The following is a 21,295-nucleotide window of genomic DNA, read 5'->3' as shown; positions in this document are numbered from 1 at the left end:
GTAGTTATCTACGGTTTCAGCACCTTAAGTTATAGGAAAATGTATAAGAATAATAACCTTAGGTCCCCGCTATCCTCGCTTCACATCCTTTCTGTCTTACCTTGACATATCAGGCGAGAAGATGGTTTTACCTAATTACACTAATCATAATTGCTTATAAACTAACCGTTTGGAAAAACAGACGACCTGTGTGAAAAAAATAATGGAAAACACGTGACTAGTTTTCCTCAATACATATGTTAGAAGCACAGGTTCCAGAGTAGTCCGTCAATTTATAGCAGTTACCTTTATGCGAATACTGATCGCGAGCTTTCGTTTCGATTACAATCGCTTTCGGATACAATTATTTATAAATTTAATTTCATCGAAATTTAATTTGAGGTGTATTTATCTTATACCCTCAAATTCAAATTCAAATCGTACTGTGCTTACTAAGTAATAGGTACATACAAAAAATCTTATATCAGGATGCACGGATGCACGCATGGTGCTTAGCCTTTTTCAGGCATTGCAATTTTTAAACTAACAACTTTGGACATACGACAAACCATGTACTTATTATAAAAATAAGTTCATATTAATAAAGGGCGACTTCAAAATTCTTAAATAAACTCGAGTGATGGAAGAGAACCCGAGAATGTCGATATCATCAATTATTGAAATAAACATTTGCTTCTAACCCGTGATTATAATCGGTAGTTTTATTATACCGTCTCTTTTTGTGTTGATTTATTTAATTGTCCAAAATCACAAAGCGAAGTCGTTTCAACATATTTTTAGGTAAAACCAAAGTCAAATATGAAACTGGTGTGTGGTATTTTTGTGAATTTCAAATGCAAATACGCGACATACTTAAAGGTCAACGGCCATAATAAAGGACCTTCTTCATGTTGAACCAGTCAAGTGCTTGGTCCGTTAAGGTATGTAATATGGTCTTATTGTACACACTTTATTTTCTTTATTTTAGAAAGCTTTTATCAAAGCGTAATCTCAGTTTGGTTACTTGTATTACGATATTATAACCAGCAGCAACCTAAAACGTTTTATTTTTCCTATTACATCGGGGAATTTTTATTACTTGCTGTGACGGTGAAGATCGTGATCATTCTCCATGATAAAAAATTGTTAATTGCAAAGTCCACAACCAACACTCGGCCAGCGTGGTAGACTCAAGGCTTTACCCCTCACACATTCGGAAGGAGACTCTTGCCCAACAGTGGGATAGTAATGGGTTAAAATAAACATCACAAACTGTGTTTTCAGCAAAGCCTACCTTGCGCAAATACTGTATCATGCATTTGCGGGCCAAAGAAGCAGCTTCAGTAGATACTCGCCTACCTGTTTTTGGATATTGACATACTTAAAAGCTGAGAATTTGTGACCCACATAAAACAACGCAGTCTGCTGTAAAAAAAAACAAAATTATAGACCTGTTCCCAAAGCTAATTGGAGTTTATCATTACTGGAGAAAGGTAACCACATAAAAACAAAGATCTAAAAAGCCCCTTTAAAGCAGTTTACAATTTAATTGACAGTCTTTACCATTAAAAATACAAAAATTAAACTTCTTTTGAACTGAACACAAACACGAATGCAAGGCGACGTGTGTGTGCGATCGCGGCCAGTTACGTTTTCCTGTTAATCTTGTTATACACACAGATGAATAAAGATACGTATTAGTGTACCAAATACTTATGGATTCATATATGTCTGTGAATCTGCACATCTCGGTCATATATATGCGAAGCGTCGCAGAGTATACGCGTCGCAACATAATCCATTCACTATAAAATGTTTACTAAAAGTTTGTTCCTGTTGTTTACTCTCTGCTTAGTTTTAAATTCTAGTGAGTATTGTTTTTTTATATGTGATAAACCTTTAATTGAACATTTTATCTAAAGCTGTGTTATGATTTATAGTTTTATAACTTGTTTAGAATTTCATATATTTGAATGTTTATAATAGAAGGTCGATAAATGCGGAGTTCTAGGAATTTGTGTTTGATTCGTGTTATATGAAACCGTGTGTGCATTAAAATTGTTTATTTTTGATAGATGGACAAAGGAATCGCAAGTTTTTTAGGAAAGACTACGAGTACATAGACTCTACGCAGGCATTTTATAAGATTCACACTTTAGGCAAGTCATGGTCTGATGCCAAACGAATGTGCTCGCTAGAAGGAGCCACATTGTTCTATCCTGAAAACGAAGATGAAGCTATATCCGTGGTGGAATATTTGAACAGTTCGCAGCCATTCCGACATGTTTACGTGGGAATATCTGACTTGGTGGCTAAAGGAGTCTTTGAAACTATCGATGGTAAGTTTACCAACCTATTTGTTATTCTAGATATGGCATCCGAAACAAATTACTAGTACCTAAGACTACTTATTTATATAATAAGTAGGTGTCTGTTAGAGCGTTCCGTGAAATTATAAATTGAACACTTTGTTTTTCAAAATATAAAACTATAAAAACGGGGTCTTTACTTAAGAACTCATCTAAGAATCTATTAAAAAATAGAGTCAATGACATATTTGTACAAAGTTTTCCTTATGAGAGCTTATGAGTGAAGAAATATGAATAATATTTTGAATTAAAATTATAATGTGCTAACGGAGTTGCTCATCTGGTTTATTGTATACCTGCTTAGGGAAATATTTATTTAACAAAGATCCCGTTTCATAATGTAGATTTTTATATGATCAACATTGAATTAATGCATGTCAACTAGTGTCTTCCTCAATTTCCTAATTTATTGCAGAAATATTTCGTTCATAAAATCTAAACCAAACTAGTTTCAGATACATTTTTCGAAAACCAATCTACAGAGATAATATCTATTTATCTAACAGTAACACAATACTCGGCATTACATTTATTTTTATACGTGTAGCACTTCTATGTTTAATTTAAATGTTGTTTGTTATTTTTTTCAAACCTAATTGTACTTGATTGATAGGTATGGTATGATTGTATGATGTATGGTTTTGAATTTCTATCATCACTGTTAGTATATGTTCCGGGAATATAATTAATGATGGTAGCTTATATTTCTTCTGTACGAAATAGATACAATTTCAAAGTAATTCGCACGTCCCAAGTGATGAACGGCAAAATAGAAACGTGCTTCAAAATTATCTGTCTATTGTAATTACGTTACTTCAATGCCAATCAAAGATTTTCGTAAACAAATAAGAATTCATCTTATACCCTTTATTAGGCAATGTCGTAATGCCATTGTTAATACATACAATTTTCATTGAATTTGATTCATTATGATTGCTTGTTAGTTAAGAAGTTTGACTCTGATACTTCTATGTTTTTGTTCGTAAAAATAAGGCTGGGCACAGAATTATTGGGAGTATAGGAACAATGCATTTTTTGGTAAATTAATATTCGTATGGGCCTTAAAAAGTGATTAAAACGTCTTGGTATAAGGTTCTAGAAAAAAAAAATCTACTCCATTCTTCAAATGAATGAGGCAGTCCCAGGATCACATCAAGTCAATATTAATAGACTATGAATCATTTTTGCGAACACACATTAAACAGATTTCGCCGAATACAAACGTTTTTTCTTGACAAAAACTTGCACGATCCTCATATTAGTTAATTCGTGATCATGTTTGTACAAAATGGTATAACATAAATATGCAATTCTTCAGGTCTTCCCGTGAGCGACGTTTACAACAAATGGTCACCGGGCGAGCCGAACGACGCGGGCGGCGTCGAAGACTGCGTGGTCATGAACATCGACGGTGCATACAACGACGACAACTGCGCTAAAAAGTTCCCCTTCATTTGTAAGAAAAGTCTACAGTCCTTGGAGTGGAATCAACCTTGTAACATGCCTAATTTAGGTGAGAGAAAGCGAAGTTTTAGATGATTAATTAATACCATAACTTTCGAATCAAAAGTTACGTGTTCCACGTTCAGAAAGTAGGCTAAAGGCTAAAAAAATGTCCCTGATAATTATTTTTACTTAAAAATCATACTTGCAAAGCTTGCTTTAACTAAATCACAAATTAATGCTACTCAATATTCACTATAAGAACGGACAGTAAGAGCGGAAAGAACTTTCACACAGATAAGTACATACTTGATCTACGGTAGGCAAGTATATAAAAAAACTTCAGTACCTAAGATTATTTATTGTTTTTACTTATCGGTTTATGCTCTGGGGACGGGGAATAACTGTTATCATTATTTATATGACCGAGTGACCCCGAGCAACTGCTATAAAATGATAATCAACATTACAATAATTAACGATAAAGTTCATATGAAACATTTTGTACATAACAAGTTGCATATTTTTTGCAAATAACTAATAGTTTCAGTATGCCTACAACGTAAATAGGTTTGTAGGTTGGCCATCATAACATAGGCCCGTATAGTTTGACATACATATGTATTATGCATATATTAGGTCCCTGAACGAATTCTTATTATAATTTTGTAGCCAGCAATGATATAGTTATACATATGTGTACCTATCTGTTCTAAACTGTAGGTACTATAATGGTGAGCTGCTAGCTTTTCACATGACTATCCAAATCTTTATAAAAGTAAGTGTCCATAAAGAATCAATCTACAGTACATCAATGCGAAATAAACTAGATTTATTATTATTATTATTCGTTATACGAAAACGTATAACGAATAATAAATAACAAAAGGATATACGTTTGTATTTATTTTCGTTTCGACATGACAACACAAGCTTATAAGTCACAATATAATTGAAAATGTTACCAAGAAATATATGAAGACTAGCTGACCCGCGCAACTTCGCTTGCGTCACATAAGAGATAATGGGTCATAATTATTATCCCCATTTCTGTAACATTTTTCGTTGCTACTCCGCTCCTAATGTCTTAGCGTAATGATAAATAGCCTATAGCCTTCCTCAATACATGGGCTATCCAACTGTAAAATATTTTTCAATTTGCACCAGTAGTTCCTGCGATTAGCGCGTTAAACCGAACAAACAAACAAACTCTACAATTTTATAAAGTAACACAGTTTTAGATAAAGTAACTGTAATTTTATGTATTTCAGATTACATATTCAATGAACAGGTAGGCAAGTGTTACAAGTTCCACGTGAAACCGCTGAACTGGACAGAGGCTTACGCAGTGTGTAGCGCCGAGCGCTCGTACCTGGCTGTCATCAACACAGAGGTGGAGGCTAACTTCCTCACAACTCTAACTATGGGAGCGCCTAAAGACCGCGTCCCCGGCAACTTTATGCACGGAGCCATTCTACTGGGCTTCCATAGCAGGCTTGATGAAGGATGGAAGACTGTTAGAGGTATGTGTGATTCAACTGTTACAATATTGTTTCTTTGCCAACTAATTCAACTGAATTCTTCCGGTTTTGGAAATATGTGAACTATGTAAAGCTTTGGAGCGCCTTCCAAATGTTAAGCGTAGATGTATCGTGTTGTGCACGACGTCGTTTAATTTTCGCAAGTCATTAATAATTGCCCTTTTATTTGTATCATTTCCCTACCTTATAAACTGGAAATAAAACAGGTAGCTAAAGTATTTGTAGTTTTTAACTAGCGTTGTGATATGTGTTGAGTAACCCAGTGGTAAACATCGTGATAAAACTGGATTTGCGTTAAATCTAAAAAGTTCTTGAAGGGGTGTTAAGTCAATCCCCATTATACCCGCATGGTGGATTACCAACGCCCAATGCTTAAATTGATTAGATAAATTTTGACTTATGCCATCATTTATTCATTTCACTAAAATATATTTCCAGGTACAAGTTTAGAAGACAGTGGCTACACACTATGGGGTACCGGCCAACCTGACGGCAAAGGCCTCGAGCAGTGCGGCTCCATGTTTCACAACGGGCGACTGAACGACATCGCTTGCGACCAGAAATGCTTCTTTATTTGTGAACATGATATCGACACGTTAGCCTCCTCGTTCAACGACCGGTTCGGAGATCAGTAGCCGTGATGTACAAATAAATCTTTTATTATTATGTATCGTATTTTTTCTGATTCACCGTTGTTTGTGTGCTAGATTTATAGGAGATAAGTGTTTATACCTACTATCATAATTGGCAATGCTCTTGAGTTGAGTCATTTGTATTTAAATTACGCTAAATTTCAGCGTTTATATATCAAAGACTTTTGCCCGGTTTCTGAAATACATTTAGCGGTAAGTTATCTATTCAATAGCGTTATTTTATATAAGTAAACTACCGCTTAATGTACCTCAGAAACCGGGAATAAGCCTTTAATGAAGAAACTTAAAACTAGTTGCTTCATTTCAAATTCACGTTTAAATTAATTTTTCATCCTCGTGTACTTTCATTTGTCATAGATGTCGGAGTTTGCTACGAGCATAGGTTTTTTAAGAAAGTGTGCTAATCAAAACTGTCACTTCAATGATGATGATTGGAAGGGTAGGAAGAGGCAACAAAGGAGCAGTGGCTTAGAATATAACAAAGAAAGTAGGAAAATATGGAAGCAACTTGTTGTACCTATATGTTACTGTAAAAGCCCGAATTGTGGTAAATCCTAAGATTTTCCGGTAAAACCTAATATTTACCAACTCACAATGGTAAAAGTCCGAAAAAGCCAGAGTTTAAAAACTGTGTTACGTCATATAAAAAACACCTTCTGCATAATTACTTGGGCAAAGCGACATGGGTAGGTTAGGTTAGAAGGCTGAGGTGGGTTGCTTTTTAAACCACCCCGTAGGAGGAGCCCCGCGAAGCGGGCCTCCGGCGACATCTCGACATCATCAAGTGAATAGTACATAAACTGAATCAAATTTAAGGTAAGGAAAATATTAACCCATCGTCAGGTATCCATATGGCTGGCTTAATAAAAAAAGACACATAGTAAGTATATTTGGTATGTATATTTTTACAAAAATAAATGTTAATAAGTACAATAAACTGTTCAGCTTAAATAACTAGTTCAATATTTTTACTTACTACCAATGTAGATACTATTCTAATACAGGGTAATAAAACAATGTATTTTATCTTATTTATATTACTTAATTTTTAAAAATAATACAAATCACGATTACGGGACGGAATGATTGAGCAAAACTATGAATATCGTTATCATAACAAATACGCTTATTTTTGCAAATTTAGTTGAGTTGTACTTAAATATTTTACAAAACAAACGTGACTACCAAACATTCTAGATCAAGATTGTAAAAATCATAGGTAAGTATATTTAATAGTCGTAAATAATGTCTAAGTGTATTATTGTACAGAAATAGTTCAGGTACTGTTTAACTGGTAAACAAAATCCATAACTAAGAAATAATAAAATAGAAGACAAATAACGCTTATTGTCTTTTTTAATGGAGAATGTTACTAGGTATGCCAAATCGCTTGAAATTTTGACTCAGTAAAGCCTGTACATGTACATGAAAACTAGTTTTTGTTTTAGTCAAAAATACCAAGTAGTTTTGATTTTACAAGCATTCAAAGTTTCAAAAAATATCGAGTCCCGCTAACAGCGTGACGTCATAGTACACCATGCCGCGCGGGCCGTGTCCCGCTTAATATCAAGTCTACAGCCGTAGATGTAATAGCTTATGCAGTATATTGTTGTGTTTTCGTCTGCTTATTACATTTAAAGTGTAATAATAGTAAATATTATTAAAAAAGACTATGTGAGCCAGACTTAGCGTAATGTACAATGACGTCACACCGATTCGCGCGGTTACAACTTGTTTTACTTATAAATCGGAAACTAATTGACGTATCAAAGTAATTCTTTCACTAGTATTTTTTATTTTTAACAGAGAATATGGAGAGCTAATAATCCAAATTTGTTAACATTCTCCATTGGCTGGATTATTATGATTGCTGTTTGTGCTAATGGCCGAATTTTCAAAATACATTTAATATCAGTAACACTTTGTGTCTCATGCTATCATTGCTACTCTAAGGTGTAACGCAACGATAGAAATTCGGCTAGTATCACTTGCTTCGGAAATTACTGGCAACAAAGGCAAAAATATTTCTTTATTAATAACAACTATACCTGTAGCGCAATTCTTTATAGTCGGTACTGTCGAGTATCGAGGGACATTTGAAATGTACTGCCAAAATAGTTCTTACGGAGCCCGATAGAGGCACTGATCAGATTTCGTGCAGAATTTCTCGACAGCTTGCCGGTTATCGGTAGTAGAATATCGGGCTACTGTTACTTTGATCTGCATAATATTTACATATCTCAAAATGTCTTTAAACTGTGTGTAATTTGTGAAGGTATATTAATATTAAAGTTCGTCTTTAAATACGGCTTTGCCAACAAGCGGCATGTACCTGACGATGGGCCCGCCGAATGAGAGCAGTACCCTGGCAGGCTCGAAGTAGCTCACGATCCATGACAGCAGCAGAAGGTAAAAGAAGATGGAGACCAGGCGGTCCAGGACGTAGAGACTGTAAAGAAAAGTTAATCGAATTATTGCAAAAGAACAAATCATTGTTATTTGTTCCAAATTGTAGCCTTGTCGGTAGCATACAAAGCCTTAGTAAAGTAAAAGTAGTACGCTATAAATGATATATGCAAGTATTTAAAAGGTAAAATGTAGGATTATACTACATTTACATACGTTTAACAATTTTCATTCATAGGTATGTTAGGTAGGTTTACCTATTCGCATATTCAAGTGTCATAGTAAATGTGTTATATACTACCCAATACGTATGCGATAACATAGAATATACGCTCTACAAGCTAGTTATACCCACAGACCTATGTGTACATTGTGCACTCATTTCAACTTACATCTTATTATGCAGCCTCGCTCTCGGCAAGTTTTCCATTTTCTCCTTAAGGCAGTATAGTTTCCCTCCAATCATGCAGCTCTCGATGTAAGGTTCATCTTCAATGATGGTCAGGTCCATGGGGAAGAGTTCCTTGTCCACGGGGTTCAGTATACCCACTAGAGACTTAAAGTTGTTCGTGTCAAACCACCACTCGCGAGTGGTAAAGTATTGGAGCACTTCTAGACCAACTGAAATTCTGTTTTGGATTCGCACCATGCTGGAAATAAAAGTAAATACAATTTTACTGGATGAAATGCTAAATTAATACTATGCTAATTATTCTAGTAAGAGTCGTGGCCGACAATCTGTTTCAGTAGATTCACAATCATTGCTTTGTGTATTTCATGTATTTTTATGAGTTGGTAGGCTAGCTAGTATTTAGAAGCATAGGAAATATCGTTAGAGTCACAGCAGACCGCTGATTGCTCGGGTCCATTTACTTATTATCCTATTGGCCTGAGAAAGTAGAATAGTAGAAATAGTGTCTTTTATTTTTGATCTACTTTCTGTCGCTACTTACGACTAATGCGTGCAACATGCGTGAACGTGTTAATACCCGTATTAAGTCAATAAATAATACTTACAATCGTCTCTGTCTAAACAGAAACAGCAAGAAGTCAATGAAGTAAGCTGGCACGATGTGGTAGAAGAATACGCAGAGACTGTGTATAAACTTGTTGTGTCGTATGTTCCCGTCGGGGTACCACAGTGGACCTTCGAATGGGAACTTGCGTACTGTTGCCTTGCCAATGTCCAGCACTTGCTTCCAAGTTGTGTTTCTATCGTCACCCGTGGTCAAGTTGTATACGGGAATCTCTGACTGTCTGGAATTTAAATCATGTGATTTAGAAATGTTGTTACCGTCTGTTTTTCTGTGTCTCTATGTGTATAGATACAGAAGATATCTAAGCATAAAAGAGAAAGCAGACTGTCTGACCGACTCTACTCAGTCGACGCTGAACTTAATTTAAATTTTACATAGTTATAGATTTTGTGAATAAGAAGGTTTGGTAAAGAGAAAACTATAAAAAAAAATCTGAAAATTTTCTGAAGTACATTAAGCGGTAGTTTATCTATTCAGTTGAGTCAAAACTCATATAAAAAAAGCTGGGGTTAGAGGCCTTTATCTTGGCATCAGATAATATAACATATGTTTTTATGGATATGGATTGAGAACTTTGACCAGCCTTCGAGAATGCCATTGACGTGAGTACAACAAAAAAGCAAACCGGAATTGATGCACGCAATAGCAAAAAATATTTATACAGAATTATTATTCTGCAAGTTCTTTGAAGCAGCTATTATTCACAAAATCGAATTTAGTTTGCTAATGATCTTTAATTACAATATAAAAAGGTTTAGGTGTGGATTGCCGGAAGAAAAATGAAATAATGGGCGCCATTTGATTTCCGTATCCAAGAATACCTACGAACATAAAAAATATATTAATAAAATATTAAAATTCGATATAAGATCTTGTCAACGTAAAGCCGTACGCTGGTGGAGTTGCAGTTTAAGATTTGTCTGATTGGGTCAATAATTCCAGAGATTGGGGTGTACATACAAAAAATAAATTAGTCTCTTGAGATTTTTTCAAGAGTATCTGTGTTAACTGTTAAGCCGTTCTAAAGATCGTTTATAGCTAGTTTATGACGCTGCAAACAACGGAGTGATTGTTCAATAATATATGTGCTGAAGGCCTTTAAAAAGATGCTCCTTTTGTAGTTCCAGATGTAGCAAATTTTTATAGAAAGTAAATTGTAAAGATTACCTCTGTGTATCCTTGCCAGTCTTATAAGCAATAACGATGATGCTGTTGATAGCGATGTCTACAGGAATGACCTCGGCGTGGTAGTGGCCGTAGCAGTGCATGGAGCGGATGACGCCCTTGCCCGCGCCCACCATTAGACCGATCGGCCCGTTCAGGTTGTCCACCCATCCGGGGGTCGGCTCCTTGTACGATGGAGTTACTACGAAATGAAAACAGATTATTATGATTGTTCAAAATTGCAAAATAATTTTATAGGGGTAAGAACTTTTAAATGTTTAGGCTTCAACCGCGTCCGTGTAAAAGTTATGAGCATGAAGTATATATTGAACTCTATGTCGATCGAGATTAACGAGAAAGTTAAAAAGTAGTCCATATAAATATGGCATGTTTAAATTGCATCTCATGTACATTATTGCAGCAGCGATGGTCAAACAAGATTTCCTTCAACATCTTCAAGAATCATGGTACCTACATTAATATGGATTGAAACAAAAAACATCGACATTGCCATTACAGTTGCACAGAACATTAGGTACTAAGTAACGGTACCGGGATTAACTTACAATAACATATCAGGGTTTCAAACTACGTCAGTAAAACTAAACCATACCTATACTAGGTCGTACTACAACCGCGGGTAACTGAGGGTAGCTCTCCCTCACGAGAGCTTCAGCCAATCGCTTGGAGTACGTGTACGAGTTGGGGTGCTTCTGGTAGATAGATGGTGCTAGGATCTCCAGTTGCTTGTCTGACAGCCAGCCGGCCGCGCGGAGGACTTCGTGCGGGTCGGCGGGAGGGTCGAACACCTGAGTGAAATAGTAAGTAGTAGTTTAGGTACTGAATTATCTTTTAAATTGCTGGTATAAAAGTGCGAAATTATTGGGAACTGTATACCTACTACTGTAAAGAGTAGTAGCCTGATTACAAACATTCAACCGTTCTTTAATTACAATATGGTTGCTTAGCAGTTAATACGACTATTTTATTCTTATATGATAAAATCCCGCACTTGGCCAGAATGGACTCGTGGTGTTTGACGTGGACTCAAAACCTAACCTTCATTACGGGAGATATTATTTTATTAAAATAATATTATTTTATTAAAAAAATATCTCCGGTAATTGTCGCTTCCATTAAGTAACCGATGTTGTCTAAACAGCGACTGCCGGATTGGATCCATCCATGATCGACTCTCTCATTATCATAAGATGAGTTTCATTTCAATACTTCGACATAATTATCAGCACTTCAATCATGCGATTACTTCCAGCAGAGTGTAATCTTAAAAGCCATTTAGGTTTTAAGGAAACAAGTCTCGATATGAATACTAATCGTTTCCTACAAGTAGAAGTGACTTAGATCGCCTCGATTGCCCTACTGAACGTGTTATGTAATTCGAACTACATAGCACTTTGTGCGTTATGAATATATGATTACATAAGTCTTTGAGAGAAACTCGTTAGTCTTTTACAATAATGTACAATAAAAAGTCAGAGTGCACAACCATAGACAAAGTACAATTTGCAACTTTGTTGTCTAGTCATTATCGATAATTTTTCTATATGGTAAACACAAATGCTTTTAGCTACTTTACAATAGAACATAAATATAAGATATGGTCGGGTAACTTTTTATTCTAACTATTTTTTACGGTAAAATTCGTTGTATTGGTCTTTGTTTCAAACTTGTTCTAGCCTTTCGGAAGCCTTTGACATGGTATAATGATCAAAATTAGTGCTGCTTAGTTTAGATACAATTTGGCGGTAACGCGTCTATAAAGTGTCCATGTCAAATTACATAAAACACTTATTGTCTCCCGAACTGTGATTGCAATATTAGCACCTCGAAAATTTAAAAACCTTATTCCACGTGAGTTACCTTTTCAGCCATTCTTTCGTAGTCAGGATAACAGAAGGCCGTAGACAAATGTATGAAAGACACGAGTTTGTTCATCTTCTTGGCCATGTCGAGGACTCTCATGGTGCCCTTAGTGTTCATCTCCAGGCCTTCCTTTAGTGGCGCCTCCAGCCTCAAGCTGGCTGCGAAGTGAAATACTATTGATACCTAGAACAGAATGATCGCAAAACTTAGCACCTATGATAGATTGGTTGATTAGGGCGGCCATGTCAAAGCGCTTAAATTCCTTGAATGAAATGAAAAATGCATAATTATATTCATTGTTTGGGTCCAGCATCTATAATTTAGTTAGTTTTAGTTTATTTAGGACTAGTAAGTGATGCAATGTATTCCAATTGCATGTATTCCAAGCTCTGTCTTGATTTAGCGTTGATTAAAATCGCTTCGTTAAAAATAAAATTTCCGTGAGCATTTCGTAAACAGGAACTGTAAGTTGCAATATTCGAATAAATCATTCCATGCACCGCGTTACGAAGAAAGTAATGATATAATACTGAAAGCAATTATAAAATGTTAGTCACATCTAATCTCAAGCTCAATAAATTAAATAAAAAGTATGTTGGTTGCGCAAGTTAGCTGCGCGGGCGGTGAAAAGAACTAAGTATGAATGGAACGGGGTCTACTCCACTACTCGTGCCGTTGTGCTACTTAGCAGGCTACTATGTCAAATTATATAACTGATTTATACAGCGTTCCGATTTTATAATATTACAATAGTGATAGCACACTATCTACTTTTTACTCTGATTTTTCTATAGGAGAACGACATAGAGATCTTTGTGTACAAGTTTCGCGGCTGGCGGAGGTAATACAATATGTTGAATTTAGACTATTAGTGAGCAAACCTATGCTGCTATTTAGCCTGTCGGATACAGCTAGTTTATTTTGGAAATACATCATTTTTTTAAGAAGGTATAGCCTAGATAAATTGTGTATTCTAAAACTCTCTAAGTTTCTACTGAGTGGTCGGACGATATAATCATATTCGTACAACCGCTGTTTGGGTTTTGCCGACTGTATCTACGAAAGTGAGATTTTTATTGAAGTTTTATTACCACAAAGAGCCGTAAGAATTTATTTACGACACAAAAGTCGTTATTCAAATTTATTAAGCGACTGTTAATAGTAAAATAACTAGTTATTCATATTGTTTGTTTAAGTAATTGTTACGATATAACAGTTGTTAACTTGTTACACTCGTATTCGCAACAAGATTTCACTGGCGCGAGAATCGAGAATGATTCAAATACCTAGGTTGCACTTTCCTTTACATCGTCGAGCGCTTTCACTAACGCATTAGCACGTATCGGCTTATAAAATTTGAATTTTTACATGTGTTGTGTATTTTGCATAAACTTTAATTGTTTTAAATTAATTATAAAGTAAACGATTTAAACAATACAAATGTTAGCACAATGATAATTAAACTATTTTCTCACGATATATGTAGAATTTGGACGTTAATGAGATTGTGAATGCGAATGAAGCAAACACATCAAAAACTTAAATTCATTAAGATAATTTCAAGCGAAGCTGCAGAAGAGTACAATATAACCTAAAATATAATAATTTGCCGTGAAAAATTACAATAAAAAAAAGGTACAACACAACTTTTTCAGTCCAACCAGTATTTCAAGCTTTCATTCTTTGTAATAAAAAAATATAAAATTGAAATAAAATGTAGTTTAATTTACCTCATTATACAACTCATTCAGTTGAGTTTTGTCGATGCCCAGTTCATCGTACATAATGTCGCCGGTAACTGGGATCAGCTTCTTCATGACATGTGGCTTCTCCTCCCTTATTCTTTGGAACAACTGGAAAAATAATTATTCATATCATTTATTGTTGCTTAAGATGTCTATTGATATACGTAATTTTAAAATTAACGTAAGCATTCACGTATCAAAATACCAGTATTGTGGGTGCATATAATTATAATACGTCCTTTCCAATAAATATAGAGGTAGTGTAGGAAAAAATAATTAATTACAAATATTTGTGTCGGTGGACAACAAACCATTTAGGTTCTGAAATCGCAGATCTACATCAAACCATCGAGAGCTTCTCGATAGCTGAATCAAGAGTGATAATTAAAATTATTCGTACGTCTAGTGTACAAAATAAAAACAAAACTTTAATAAGTGCTACTACCTATCGAGTGTATCATTTAGTCATAATATTACACGAACTCACAGGCAGTTTCCACATGTCTTCGATGCGTGTCTCGGGAGTCTTGCCGCGCTTGGAGCGCACCAGCGCGTACACGCAGCCTATGTCGGGCACGCTGTACAGCAGCTTCTCTATCAGCACCTTGCCCATCAGCCCCAGGGCGCCCGTCACGAACACCTTCCGACCCTTGTACCATTCGTTTACTTCTGAACTCATGTTCGCAACTGCAAAAAGGAATGTTATTAAAAATAGATAAACAAAAATTAGGGTCCAGCTTCACAGCTGATAGATAAGTGGCGGATGTATATCAGGTGGATTTTGTACCCGTTTGCGCGACGCAAAGGAGAGTATTGTAATAGTTGTTTTCATACATTTACTGTAACTATCTTTGGGAGTCAATTAGAAGAACGAAAAGCCGTGAAACTAGCCCTAACGTGGCCTGGCGTGTTAACTTAAAACGATATTTTTAAGTGTAACTTTTGATTTATTATGTATGCAATGAAACCCGCCTCAATTTCATCACCTCTACGACTTGCCAACGTCTGCCAATGATAATAAATAACTAGGCGATCAATATACTAAAATCGTAATTTGCCAATATAACAGTTTCACCGGAATATTTAAATACATTAGCATTGAACGTAGTATAAAAATCGACTAACATACTATCCATTTCCCGAATAGAGTTATTAACAATTGCGTCAATTACATACAAAACATAGTTAGGTACATATTAAACACATCCGGAGAAACATATCTAGGAACTACTTCGTCACGGTCTAGTGAGTCTAGATGCTATGATAGCACACCATTATCCGTCATTTGCAATACTCACTACAGTCGTCCCACTGTGCGGGTACAGTTGTAATCACAAATTGCTTCTGTGACGCGATTTCATAGACTTGGTATATTATATTACTTTAAAAATGTTCCAGTATATTTTAGGGGCGCTGATTGGTTTTTCATACATTTTCCATATTTTTCGATAATTAATAGTGTTAGGAAATCGTCCTTCTGAAATGTCTGTCATAAGTTGGAAAAATCGGGTCGATTTTTACACCTACGTAGATACGTATCCATGCAACGTAACTGTTAGACTAAATATATTTAATACTAGCTGACCCGCGCAACTTCGCTTGCGTTACCTAAAAAAATGAGTCAACATTTTCCCCGTTTTTGTAACATTTTTCGTTGCTACTCCGCTCCTAATGACCATAGCGTGATGTTATATAGCCTATAGCCTTCCTCGATAAATGGGCTATCTAACACTGAAAGAATTTTTCAAATCGGACCAGTAGTTCCTAAGATTAGCGCGTTCAAACAAACAAACAAACAAACAAACAAACTCTTCAGCTTTATAATATTAGTATAGATTTTACACCAAAAAAATATACATGTTAAAGAATAACCGAAGCCCGAAGGTAAACAACCGCAAACAGTAGGTAAAGTTAATGGCGAATAATTTCATCATAATGTTGTAACGCGACTGCGAAATACTTCCCTGCGACTGTCCACTGATACGATGACCCGCAGGTAATGTTAGAGTCTTGCACAATTGGCCCTCTTAACTAACAAGCCTTTATATTATAGTAATAGGTACCTCGTTGTAACGTTATTCAAGTTCACACTCGCATATTTCACGTAGGTATGTTAAATGGAAGGTATGGTAGTTTCGGAGCTATGTATAAAGGAAAGTGAGCAGTCCTGAGGCTCGATGGACAAATTACAACACAGATTTACACTGGGAGTGCCACGACACGTGCGAAATCGAAAGAATTCTAAAAGTGGAATCTAACTTTCCATTTAAGAGGTTAAACAGTTGCTGTAATATACATAATTTATTAGCAAATAAGATGTTTTTGTCAGTAAATGCTCGTTGTCTGACAACACATATCTCTCTCCAAAATACCAAGAAACTTATAAAATAAATAATGTCAAGCATACTACATCATATGCGTGGATATAAAAGTGTCACAGTGAGCACATGACGCGGCGGATATTATAAAATGTTAATATCGTTTCACATTACACCCATAAAATCATTTATCATGGACATTTACGCAATTATCTACTCAACCTCAAGGGCTTGGGAACATCTGAGTTTCTCTACTGAATGTAAGTGGTGAACAAATTATTATATAATGTTATATATACGCATTTATTGTGCGGTAGTCGTCTCAGTGTTTTCAACATTTTAGCTGTCAACTACGCACGAGAGAGTTGCGTAAAGAAGTTGTGTCATGTATAGTAGCCAATGTAGCCATGGTAGAGGTACCTATGGCATGGTTAGATGCTTAAATTAAGCGTGAATTATTAGTTCGACTTGTTACTTAATGAGACCGTTTTGAAAGTGCCATCGTATACCAATATGAGTGGTTTTGTCGCTAATTGTTCGTGTCATGGTTCTATGAACATTACGCACTAATTAGAACCTAATTGCTTAATTATTTATGGGTCAGGAAACATTATGGCGGTTTGTCAATAACCAAGGACAATTATGGTGACATGTTGCGTAAACGTGCGTAATTTTATTATATAGTTTCTTGATCTTTCAACTCGACATCAATCAAAGCATGGGTTTAACGCGTACAGAATAATAGTAGGTAAATATTATAACGCGATAAAATTCAAAAATTGGGATTCTTTTAAAATATATTTAATATGTCCCATACCTTTATAAAATAGAGTCGTTTCACATTGCTATAAAAGAAAACTTATTCGTCAATTTCAAGTCTTCACTATGTTTATAATTTAAAAAATATTACCATATCAACATAATTATCTTTGCAATTATAATTGAAGAATGGGAATCTCATTACCCGACCGCTATGTGTAATAATATGAACGGATCTTAGCATGTTATAATGCAGACAGCAATTAGACTTTGAACTTAGTCTGTAATCTCATGTAATTATGTAATGTATGTTACCTGCGATTTTATTTAATGGTCATATGTCAATTATTTCTAGACGTGATTATAAATTATGCTTTTTTGTCTTACAGATATGAAAAATGTGTACATCTTTCATAACATCTTTGAACGCATTTGGGGCTAAATAAAAATTAATTTGTAGTCTTGAGTTAAGGTATGTTTGTATTATTCACTGACGATTACTTTATTTAATGTTAAAACGAAACACTGTATTTACAAAAAATAATTATACTCATAGAGAAGTCGATCTAGATTTTAAATCCGCTGTACGCTGTAAGCTGTACTTAGCCAGCGTTGCCGACTCAAGCTCCACTCCCTCTTTCTTTCCGGAAGGACATCGTTATCCAGCAATGGGACAGTATTTAAGTATTAATTATAATTGTTTGTTTCTATAATCTATCGATTACTTCTACAGATTCGCAGACACTTTATATTTCATAAGTTACCTTTACACTGATCCTGTTATTAAATAAACTTGTTTTTATATAAGTGCAATGAAGAATTGGCCTGAGGCGATCTTATCTTATTGTCTAACGGCGCATGCGCACTGCTAACTCGTAACGTTTATTACCTATTACTATTCCGTTTACACATACCTAGGTGGTCTCTGGCAGAATAGCCTATGTTCTTTGTTGTATAGTTACAGTATACATAATGTAATATTTTATTGGTTCGTAAAACACTTTCTTTGTTTATATAACTACTAGATGTAATAGTTTAATAATTCATTTAACATTTTATGCGTAGGTACAGTCCGGTGAAGAGTGGGTAGCAATACGGTATTTCATTTTCTAGGAACGAATGTGTTTTCAGGCCAAGTTGTTAACTAAGTGAACTTTAGATTTAGCTTTATGTCGACCAATAAACTATGTAACTGACACTATGACTAAGGATGAACTTTATAAACATTAAGTTACTTAGGTCTTGTTCCCCAACCCGCACGTGGCCAGCATGGTGGACTCAAGGTCTAACCCTTCCCTTGTTTGGGAGGAGACCCTTGTCTTGCAGTGGGACAGAAATGGGTTAAAAAAAAGGTTTTATTCTGCAACTTACTTCGAATTTTCAATTAAAATCGACAAAGCCAAAACATCTACTGGTGGCTTGTTAAAAAAAAGTATAAAGAAAAGGACATAATGCGAGGCGACACGCTGTGATTACAGATGAAACAAAGTATGGATATGAGACTTCAAGTATAGTTTTAGTTGTTTTACCAGTTTAACTTCAAATAGAATAAAATTGTGTAAAACATTAATTATACAAACAGTGTTGTGCAATAAACTCGAGTCTATTTCGGTTACGAACAGTTTCATAGTTTTAGAGATCACGCGAACAGTTATTTGCAACTAAGTTGTATAACAAACAAATTACATAGAGAATAAACTAGTTATTTTTATATAAAAGAAATAGAAATGGTGCGTGTTTTACCTGTTTTTGTGTGTACTTTCTACTACAATATTATACCTATAAGGATCTAGCTATAGTGATAGAGAATCGCGCTACTGTTACACATAGGTAAAGGTAGAGTCAGCATTATGGCATTAATCATGTCTTTACATGCAGTATTAAACAAGCTTTTGTATTAATCAAAGTTACTAAGTAGGATATGACGATATGCTCTACAGAAAATTTGAATCCCAAATTATAAAAATATACGTAATTACTGCCAAAAATGTAGAAAGTGGGTTAGCATTACATGATCACAACGGACAAAATAAATTATATTAATGCAAATTCCGGCACTTAGCATTCATTGTGCACATAAACAAGATAAAAAATATGCAATAGACAATTTTCGATTCATAAGTTTTATAAACCTAAGTTAAGGATTCCCAATATTAAGTGCCTTAAAATTAAGTATTACAATATTTATATCACTTAAGCATGTACTGTTTTTCCGACAAATACTTGCAAGAAACGTCAATCTTCAAACTAAGATAAAGAGCTTAAACATTTAAATGGTTCAAGTAAATAGTGCACAAAGACGTGCGCGTATTTCGTAGAACTTCAGTATGCCTCTGTACTTGGAACTTTGCACATGTTATCGCAATGCAAATGCGAAAGCAAAGAAAAAAATATCTAAAAATAAGATGAAACCTGTGGAAACAGTATTTATTATGAATTTATTGGTTATTATTAGTGTTGAAGACTCTAAATTAATTTCTTTGCTCTAGCTATCTTTAAACTTCACTTTTTAAAGTACTTTGCTGTAGCTGATCTTATCCCAATCTTCTTTTTATATCTGCAACTTGTGTGTCAAATTTGTGCTCTTTTTCGAGCTCTGAAATTATTACCGGTAGGTGATAATATACAAGTGCATATAACCAGTGGTTCGATAGGTAAGTAATATTACGCAGTCGTTCAAACCTGATTATTACGTTAGCTCTACCAGATTGTCTTCGGGAAAACCCGTAGTCTACGGAAAGAAAAGTTTACACATAATATGTATCTATATACTTTGAATGCAATAGATGCCTTACGTTATTGTGCCTTAATATACCGTAGAATGGGGTAATTTTAAGAAAATTTTAGGTTAACTTGATAATAGAAATAAGTAAATAAGCTAGTGACGAGTTCAATTATCCGGTACTTGGCAGAAAACATCACAGTAAAATATCATTTTGAATAGTATTATTGACCCTAAACATGCCCATTTTTTATATTTAAAAATAACCCCTGTATTCAAAAGGAACTCCGTTCTACCGGTACTTATTAATATTATTATTATTCATATCGACCGAGTTAAATTTATTTCAGAACACTCTTATTGTCGTCAAATGTTATTACTTAGAGTACTTAGACTGTACCTCTGAATGCAATAAACTTTTGTTCCGGTGCCGGTTTCGAATAAGTAGAACTGTTCTCGTTTAATTAGTGCTTAAATTAACTTTGCAAAGTCCGTTATTCTTGTTATGCTTTATGGAGATACTAGGTGTCTTGCCGTTAACTTATATTAAAATTCTACGATTTCCCGATGAAAGCATTTTATGAATGGTTCTATTCGTAGAATGATACATGGATGTGCTCTCTATATTCTTTATTTCATAATTGATTAAAGGGATGCTTTATAGTTCTAATATTTATAAGAAGCGTAGTCTAAATTTACTTTAAAAGTACTTACTCTATATAAAATTAGATCCACAAATACGCAACTAAATCACAGACACTTTATTTACCGCACACTAGTTACGGGCAGCAGATTATTTAAGTCAATAGTTCTATAAACGAAAGAAAAAGTGAAAATTTGTTCAGTACGCGTGAATACCGGTTATATTGGTTGATCCAGCAGTGCGAGACGCGGCACAGCTTGCGCGAGCGCATGCGCTAACTGAAGTTGTATAACGCTAAACTCGCGGGTTATGGAATGCCGTAAGGAAGGAGGTTTGTTTGTCGATGGACATTAAATATATTTGGCAATCGCTTACCTTAAGTAAATAAAATGTGTTACTTCATTAAAAAAGATATGAATTTTCCAAAGGGTACCTAAGAACTGCGCACAAAAATCTTTCTACAGATTTAAGTAAGCAATTGCGTTTTGTGAGATAATTTCTAGCAGCAATTATAGTTTTTTTGAAGTATCTTCAAGTTTATCAATTCTTTGTACAGTTTATAAGCGTTCTATCGATATCGACTGTTCTCATATCTAGCAAACAGTAAACTAGTTTAGACTCCTGTCCTTTCT

The 21,295-nt window shown here is 34.9% G+C and overlaps 2 protein-coding genes across 2 annotated transcripts; one reads left to right on the top strand and one right to left on the bottom strand.

Moving 5' to 3' along the window:
- The first annotated feature begins 1,705 nt into the window (after positions 1–1,705).
- LOC142972468 (C-type mannose receptor 2-like) lies at positions 1,706–5,998 on the top strand. Its single transcript, XM_076113635.1, has 5 exons — positions 1,706–1,846; positions 2,055–2,318; positions 3,667–3,861; positions 5,063–5,314; positions 5,771–5,998. The coding sequence occupies exons 1-5, from the start codon at positions 1,792–1,794 to the stop codon at positions 5,965–5,967; spliced, it is 963 nt and encodes a 320-aa protein (XP_075969750.1). The 5' UTR covers positions 1,706–1,791; the 3' UTR covers positions 5,968–5,998.
- An 867-nt stretch (positions 5,999–6,865) lies between these two features.
- Positions 6,866–20,950, bottom strand: LOC142972465 (putative fatty acyl-CoA reductase CG5065). Its single transcript, XM_076113625.1, has 9 exons — positions 20,735–20,950; positions 14,709–14,908; positions 14,207–14,329; positions 12,474–12,659; positions 11,206–11,401; positions 10,596–10,794; positions 9,409–9,648; positions 8,784–9,041; positions 6,866–8,434 (listed from the first exon to the last, which is right to left on the bottom strand). Exons 2-9 carry the CDS (start codon positions 14,898–14,900, stop codon positions 8,272–8,274), a joined length of 1,557 nt encoding a protein of 518 aa, XP_075969740.1. The 5' UTR covers positions 14,901–14,908; positions 20,735–20,950; the 3' UTR covers positions 6,866–8,271.
- Positions 20,951–21,295: the final 345 nt, after the last annotated feature.

This window comes from Anticarsia gemmatalis, chromosome 4 (genome assembly GCF_050436995.1).
Source record: "Anticarsia gemmatalis isolate Benzon Research Colony breed Stoneville strain chromosome 4, ilAntGemm2 primary, whole genome shotgun sequence".
In the NCBI taxonomy this organism is placed as follows: domain Eukaryota; kingdom Metazoa; phylum Arthropoda; class Insecta; order Lepidoptera; family Erebidae; genus Anticarsia; species Anticarsia gemmatalis.
The sequence above is the reverse complement of the archived record's forward strand: the minus strand, read 5'-3'. Positions and strand labels throughout refer to the sequence as shown.